The 8,615-nt window shown below is 36.6% G+C and overlaps 1 protein-coding gene across 1 annotated transcript; it reads right to left on the bottom strand.

Moving 5' to 3' along the window:
- Window positions 1–334: 334 nt before the first annotated feature.
- Window positions 335–7,310, bottom strand: LOC121864068. Its single transcript, XM_042362968.1, has 7 exons — window positions 7,184–7,310; window positions 4,529–4,654; window positions 2,416–2,569; window positions 1,987–2,118; window positions 1,446–1,586; window positions 1,005–1,253; window positions 335–513 (listed from the first exon to the last, which is right to left on the bottom strand). The coding sequence occupies exons 2-7, from the start codon at window positions 4,652–4,654 to the stop codon at window positions 335–337; spliced, it is 981 nt and encodes a 326-aa protein (XP_042218902.1). The 5' UTR covers window positions 7,184–7,310.
- Window positions 7,311–8,615: the final 1,305 nt, after the last annotated feature.

Below are 8,615 nucleotides of genomic sequence, written 5' to 3'. Positions count from 1 at the left end.
TAATAAAGAGACATTACCGAAAAACTATGACTCAATATGGCTATGACTTATGTCTTCATATCTATGAGACATATTGTAGAAGGCAAATTGTTTACATGTTAGCTGATCAACGCACAACACCATGCAGACATTTGCGTGAGTGATTACAAACATCTCTCTCTCTCTCTTTCTCTCTCTGTCTCTCTCTCTCTGTCTCTGTCTCTCTCTCTCTCTCTCTCTCTCTGTACCTCTCTCTCATTGTTCACTGTCAGTTCTGTCCCTCCGTCTGCCTCTATCTCTTTGTACCTGTCTGTCTGTCTGTCTGTCTGCCAATGCGTCTGTCTCTTTTTCTCCTTCAGACATCAGCCTCACAGAACACAGACGTTAAGAGATTGTCCTTGGAACACTCAATAAACTTCAGATACTCAGGAGAAACAAACAGAATACTCGGCACCATTCCTACACAGTTCGCAATAGGAGTATTCGATGCCTTGGGGCTGCCAGAAGACCACTTGAGATAGTTCTCACCTCCCACTGCTGATACCGAGAAACAGAAGAAATAATAGAGGTAAGTTATTATTCTCCCTCTTACCTACCCTCTCTGTCTCCCTCACCTCCCCTAAATGGTTCCCCAAAAGTTACCAAACCTCAAGAAGTCCATTATCACTCCCGATCTATACGGCCGGGCAATAGACAATCTCCTTAGACCAGCATCCGCCAGTAGGGTCGGCGGAATTTGAAATAAAACCCTCACAACACCCTTAAATGGGATAGGGTAGGCTGTCTAGTGCCAGTGCCGTCAAAAGAGGAGAACCAACAGGTAAATGAGCTTCAAGAAATATCACAAACAATAACTAGTCCAAGATATAGCTTTAACACACTATTAGCTTAGCCAGCCAGTAGCAAGGCGGTCAGCCCACTTCCTTCTACCTCCCCTTCTCTCTCTCCGATTTCCGAGTTAACTTCTTTCCTAATATAATCTTATTTCTCTTAAACAAAGCTAACCTCTCCCGCCCAGCACTCACCCGTTCCATTATTCCACATCAGCACTCCTTCTTGGTCCCGGTCATTGATGGGGAACATGGCCAATGTGTTCAAGACAGACCCCGTCTTCTGCTCCATCCAGCCCCACTCACTGGCATCTCTGGGTTTAAACATGGTAGAGAAGAGGTCATCACACAACGTGAACGCCTTCTCCCAGGAGATTGGACGAAGCCCAGGGAGGTGATAGACCCATCGTCCATTGTAGGCGACGAATCCATAGGCAGCATAATCTGGTTAGACGAAGGTTAATGAGTTAGACGAAGGTTAATGAGTTAGGGGAAGATGAGTAATTATTATTAATGAGTTGGATGAATAAGATGATTATTCAGTTTTGGGAAGTGTGGAAGGTGGGTAAGTAGAGTGAATAATAAAAATGAATAAAATCAGTGAATAATACAATAAACTGGATAGAAAATGCTCACCAAGCGTACAACCGTTGCCTGTAGCGTTGGGCTTGTAGTACTGAGCACAAGTACACTTCTTGGTCGGGTCACATTTGGTTTCATTTGACGTGGCCAGACACTGCACATCCGCCTCGCAGTCCTCCCCTAAGGCCGCTGGCACTGTTGGGCGAGGAAGAGATGACACTAACTAAAATACAATGAATCCTCTATTTAACGGACGATATGGAGAGATAAGTCCGCTATATCGAAGGTACATTAGATGTGATACCTCATCTAACGGATTATATGGAGATGAGTCCGTTATTATGGAGAGTTCACTGTATAACGTTCTTTGGTGAAACTAAGCGTTTATAGCATACACAAACAACTGTGAAACCGGTTATTGATCTCACAAACCATAACAAATGTGGCCATTGATGTGAAACCTCGAGAGTTACATTACCGAGAGAGACAACAGGCACCTATCCTAGACCTTAAAACTAACAACACGTTTCACTAATGATACGTGCTTAAAGGATACTATTTTTAGGATACTTGTTTAAGGGATACGTCCACTGACCTACTTCACAGACTCCATCAGTGGGGTCATAGCCGAGGTCACAGTCGCAGGTGCCCAGGACACAGGTCGCGCCCTCCGTAAGGACGAAACACTCCCAGTCTTCTGTACAGGACTCACCCACTTCCTTACACACTGTGAAACGATTTATATTGTATTGTAAGTATACCTTCACTGCTTATTTATACTGGATGTCTGCACTGTTGATGTACAGTTGCCACAAAAGTTCTCCCACAGCTCTGTGTAGCAAGTTGTGGGAGGACTTTTGCTGGCAACTGTACATTAGTGTGTTTTGATTGTACACCTACACTGACTATGTATATGTTTTCAAAGTGATCTATCTACCTATCTATTTATCTATCTCTTGCGTACAAACCACCACCACCACCACATTTACCACCACCACCACTTACTACCACCACTTACCACCACCACCACAGTAGAAGTTGTTGTCGGTGTCACTGAGTACACCGTCCACCACACTGAAGATTGTACACTCATACTTGTCCTCAGCTGTGGTCTTCAGATTGTACCCCTCACCGGAGAGCTGCATAGAGGCCAGTCCGCAGTGCAGGCGAGAAGAGAACTGGGTGACGAGTTGGTTAATTATAATGTATATAGATAAGCTTCCTTTTAAACTGTAAATGTTGATAAATTTAGAATATTTTAACAATAAACACTGAATTTACAGCTAATTTCAATAAGCATTAAGAATTAGTATTCCTAATTTAATTAAACACTTATGAATTAAAATATTATATACATTTCGGATTATTTTAAGGACTTTATGATGTGGTATATCTCGACTTTAGCAAAGCCTTCGACAGAGTCCCCCACGAAACACTAATGCGAAAAGTGGAGGCTCTTGGCATTGGAGGAGATATTCTAAAATGGATTAGTGAGTGGTTATAGAACAGGAAACAGCGAGTGAGCATTAACGGCACTAAATCCGATTGGGGTAACGTCACTAGTGGAGTACCCCAAGGCTCAGTATTTGGACCATTACTATTTATTATATGCATAAATGACATTGATACCGGCTTAGACAGCAACATAAGTAAATTTGCTGATGACACTAAAATAGGGCGTGTAATTTAATCTGACGAGGACTCTGCAAAACTACAGGAAGATCTAAACCAATTTTTCGCAGTCTGAAAAATGGCAGATGAAATTTAATGAGGACAAATGTAAAGTACTTAGTCTAGGAGATGTAAACAGAGAAACCAGATATTAGATGAACATCGTTGGTATAGAGAAATTCGACTGGGAGAAAGATTTAGGAGTAATGATTAATAGGAATCTTAAGCCAAGTAAACAATGTGTATTTGCTCGAAACAAGGCTAATGAAGTACTTGGGTTCATACAAAGGAATGTTAGTTACAAGACAAGCGAGGTCATCCTAAAACTATATCTTGCCCTTGTGAGACCTCACTTGGATCCCGAGGTTCAGTTCTGGTCACCATACTGCAGAATGGATACGGAATCCCTAGAAAGAATCCAGAGGAGAATGACAAGACTAATCCCGGGCATTAGGAACCTTGAGTACAGACACAGGTTAAGGCATCTTAATTTGCACTCCCTCGAGAGACGTAGAGTGAGAGGCGATATGATCGAGGTGTATAAATGGAAGTCGGCTAAACAAAGGTGATATAACAAAGGTACTCAAACTATCCAACCAGGAGCGAACTCGTAGCAATGGTTTTAAATTAGACAAATTTAGATTTAGGCGCGAAATTGGTAAACACTGGTTTGGAAATAGAATAATGGATGAATGGAACAAGTTACCAAACATCATCATTAACTCGAATACGCTGGGTAGCTTCAAATATAGGTTTCAGGCAGCCTGGGAAGATATTGGAAGTATAATGTATTGTCTAATGGTAGACCCTGCTGCCATATGGCATTACGAAAATTGTGACCAGGTCCCAGGTTGCTGATCTGACTTTCTGCCTCATTTACACACAATTGCAAGGTCTCAATTGTTTCTCTTACTATTGGCAACACAACATATATATTTATAACTCTTGATTTTCTTTAAATTTTGTATTTATTTATGGCTCTTTATTATTATTATTATTATTTTTATTATTATTATTATTATTATTATTATTATTATTATTATTATTATTATTATTATTATTATTAGTATTATTATTATTTTAATTTATTTTTAAGTATTATTATATTTTTAACCCCCAAGGGCTTGATTGAATTGAAACAGTTTATTTAACCAGAAGAACACAGATACAGAGTGGATAATAATAACAATATTAACATGGCTGAGCCAGTTGAGAACCTGAGCTCTCTTTTAGGAACCTGATATATACTATACATTTATCTCAAGGAAGTATTATGTAACATTTAGTAACATCTGTGCTGCCTAGTATGGGCCAATAGGCAGTTTCCTCCATTTATGCTTTATGTTCTTATATGAAGATTTTTAAATTTAGAAACCAATTTAGCAAACATTTACTAATTTATATTATTTACTTATATAAACATTTATTTAACGAGACCATATGAAGCATTAGTTCAGAATACATACTTCCTTCACCACCGCGATAGAACCAGTGGCAGCATTGTTCTTATATCTCTGGTAAAGCTTCTCATCCAGGGCGATAGTTCCTCCTAACACCATCACCACGCCCACCACCACGCCCACATACAGCATCTATGGAAGGAACAAAAATGGAAATATAATAACGACAGAACACGGCAATTATCGTCATGGTGGGTGAACATTAATGGTAGGAACAAACATTGAATTTTAACAGAGAAACAGTGAAGTTAAATTATCAGTGATAGGAACAGTTCAGTAAATCTTTATAATGTTTGAGGTTTAGAAATAAATTAATAACGAACTCTGAGGAATAAATAAAATTTTAACACAGATAAATAACATAATGTATAATACAAAAATTTACTAGAGATAAACTGAAACACTACAAAATAAATTTATAATATATTTAAAATGAAGAGAAACAAAGTGAAGTTTCTCATATACTGTACAGAAAGACACTATTTATTTATCCTAATCTATTGGTGTATTTGTTTATAATAATTGTAAAGTTGTATAATGATTGACATACACACAAACATACGTACACTTAAGTATTATACATACAACTAAGAAAAAACGGGGGTAAGTTTGTTTTTTTCGTGAACTAAGAGTAAATTACCACCCGCTGTAAGATCAACGTGTTGCCTCTAAAGTTATTATAGATCCTCTGCAAGAAACATTGTTAATTTGAGATGATTTATACCTGAAAGCAATGTAAAGTTGGTGGCCGGTAATAAAGTCACAGGAAAAAAAGTCACAGGAAAAAAAGTCATAATTAATTTATGGTGGCCGGTAATAAAGGCTAGGTTAGGTTAGGTTTGGTTAGGTTAAGTTAGGTTAGGTTGACATATTAACCTTAAAAAATGTGAGAATTTGATAGTTTACTTTTCTTTTTTTCCTGTGACTTTTTTCCTGTGACTTTTTTCTGTGACTTTTATACCTGTGACTTTTTTACCTGGATTCGTAAAGTTCCTCCCCGTGGTGGAAACTTTCAGTAAGGGGCGGCAACTCTAACCTGAGTGTGGTGTGAATAACTCGGAACAATTTTACGAAAGGAACATTTGCTCGTGACATTTCTCTTAATGCTAAACATTTTCTTTTTTACAACGTGAGTTCTTGGGTCAAGTGCTTCACGAACCTACTCGACCCCAGTGAGCACCGTTTCAGAACCAGTTTCCCATCCGACTATGAGACCGAGGTATCAATGCAAGTGTGTGTGCCTGGTAAGCTCAGTCTCTTCTCTGCGGCTTACGGTGTTCGTCTTCTCCCGGGGTGTGGACGAAGGATTGTGTTGAGGACTACTGCTGGTGGTCTTGTGTGGCGGTAATCCCTGTTTCCTTGTGGATGGCTATCTCAACCTAGACTTGTTACCTGAGTTGTCATTTCTTTCAGGTTTGTGTTGTTGTGTGTATTTAATGTTTAAAGTAAGAACAATCGGGTAATATTCTGGCGTGTTTTGATAATTGCATATTTGTGTTTTACTTGTGTTATGTAATGTACCTAATTAACTATATTAATCAATACTTAATATAAATGTTATTAAATGGCTCCGTTTACTTAATAATCATCTTATCTCTTTCATAACTTAAATTTGTCTGTCACGATAACAATGATTCTTATGTTTGTGTTCCTTACTCGCTGCATCCACGTATTTCAACCCCAAGATTATTAACTCATTATTTTAACGTGTCAACTTTGCCTTTCTCTCTCGCGTTTCATTAGTTGTTTTGTGTGTAAACAAAAACATGTGAACGACGTTAATTGTATCAGGTAGATGAAACACCTCCTATAAATATATTAAATCATTATGGCAGTATATTCATGTTCCCTGATACGACTCGTCAACATACAGACATACAGTAGCTATTCTGTACACGAGAATACTATAAAGTGTTCTTTAGAGCTGAAAACTGTTTGAATATAACAATGTCACGATGGGCATTTTTATTTTTGTGATGTATGATACTATAATAAATATACTCGACCTTAGAAAGACTTGAAGGGGCTTGTTTCATCTGATAATCACCCTAACTTGCCCTATCTTGTACCACTAGGGTGTTTAATCACCTCAGTAAAAATAACCTAGGGTGCCTCGTTCTTATCCAGATGTAAAAAGAAGAAAAAATCCACTTTCTATTTCGTAATTCATTAAAACTACATTTCGAATGTTCAGGGATTTCAGAAAAAAATTTAAATTTTGCAGAATTTTACACGAAAATTCTCAAAATGAAACGAAGTCTATCGATTTTGTTTAGATAACAAATAAAAAAACAAAATCCAGGAATTGTACCAAAAATAAAGATGTAAAAAATAAAATCCCTTAAAACAACAGTAGCGGGAAAATGTTCAAATAGGTAACATCCCAAAAACATGGAATTAGAAAATAAAGTAAAATTCCAATAAATATATAATTAAAAAAAATCAAACCAATACAATCCTAAAATACCAAAACTGACCATGGATAAATTTATACCCTTTGAAACGAATGAAAGTTGAACTGGTAGATCAGTTGACACGAATCATTTTTGTTACATAAATTAACATAATCTAATATCTCTCTCTTTTTGTTTTAATTATCATCATCTACTCTGATAATCGTACTAAAGTTATCTATGTTTATCTACCAATGTATTTACTCACCAGTGTGGCTTTATGAGAGAGGTAGATGCAAGTTACGTTTGTGTATACTAGCTTCTGGTAACAGCTAAAGCAGGGAAGTACTATAGCTTGGGTTTAGCGAGCGCCTCGGGGGAGGTTACCGTCCATCCACACCGTAGTCCACACACAAACTGATTATTGACATTGTGCTCTGGAATTTGGGACTGAACGCCGACACACACACACACACACACACACACACACACACACACACACACACACACACACATAACAATAACAATGTCTCACCAATTTTGAACCACCGATAATTACAGGTAATATACAAGAAAAACGAATCATTACTCAAAACTTTACCTCCTATGCACCAAACATTTCAGGGTAATATAGTATACAATTTACAGCCACTAAAATGACGATAGACTTGTATACAAAACTAAGCTCAGAATAAGGTTAAGTGTCCCGTCATTTTTAGCGTTTCTGAATTGTATGCTGTGTTTGAAACCTTTTGCGGAAATTTAGAATAATGTTTCGTTGTACTTGTATATTACCTGTATTTTTTTTTTTGTCTGTTTTGTAGGCCTACGATGATGGAATATTATTTTTTCCCAAACGCTAGTGAATATAGTCAAGATGTTTGTGTTTTCACCCGTTCTTCTCTTTCCTCTTGGATACTTTATAAGAGGCTTGTATTCTTCGTCTACTGCCTGAAATTATCCATCAAACTTGGAAATCTACAGAAACGTAATTATTTTCAAAAGAACAAAATCCCATAACAATGCAAAATATTAAGACATCATACAAACACCAAAAAGCATAAAATCCCCAAATATTTATAATTTTTTTAGAAACGTCAAATTAAAAAAAATACAAATCCTTAAATATAAAATAAAAATACATTAACAATAAAAAATATAATAACTGATGTAAAAGTCTCAGTAGAATAATTTGGCGGTTGTTAAACAAGCTTAAAATTCATCTTTCAATATAAGAAAATTCCAAAGCAAAAACGAAAAAAAAAGGACAAAGCCCCATTGGACACATAAAAATTTCATAGACATAACACGAAATATCAAAATAAAACCAAATACCAGAAACAGAAAATTAAATGAAATCTAATCGGTTCTTCTTAGATACCAAATAGACGGTAAGAAGCAGCCATGATAACAAAAAAAAGGTCAAGAAAATACAATATGAAATCCCCTCAAGTTGAAACGATAGTGAGAAAAAATAATAGAAAATATAGCAAACTTAATTATTGAAAAGAAATCCATGAAACCCAATTACATGAAATCCCCGTAAACATAAAAAAAAAATGTAAAATCCCAATAGATATATAATTACAAAAACAAAACCATGACAGACAATCCCATAATCCCGTAACTGACCATAGATAAATTTATGCCTTTTGAAACGATTGAAAGTTGAAATGGTGTATTATTTCACACGAATCATT

Source organism: Homarus americanus, unplaced genomic scaffold, assembly GCF_018991925.1.
Source record: "Homarus americanus isolate GMGI-L3 unplaced genomic scaffold, GMGI_Hamer_2.0 scaffold36622, whole genome shotgun sequence".
Taxonomy (NCBI): Eukaryota; Metazoa; Arthropoda; class Malacostraca; order Decapoda; family Nephropidae; genus Homarus; species Homarus americanus.
This window is presented reverse-complemented; position numbering and strand designations above follow the sequence as displayed.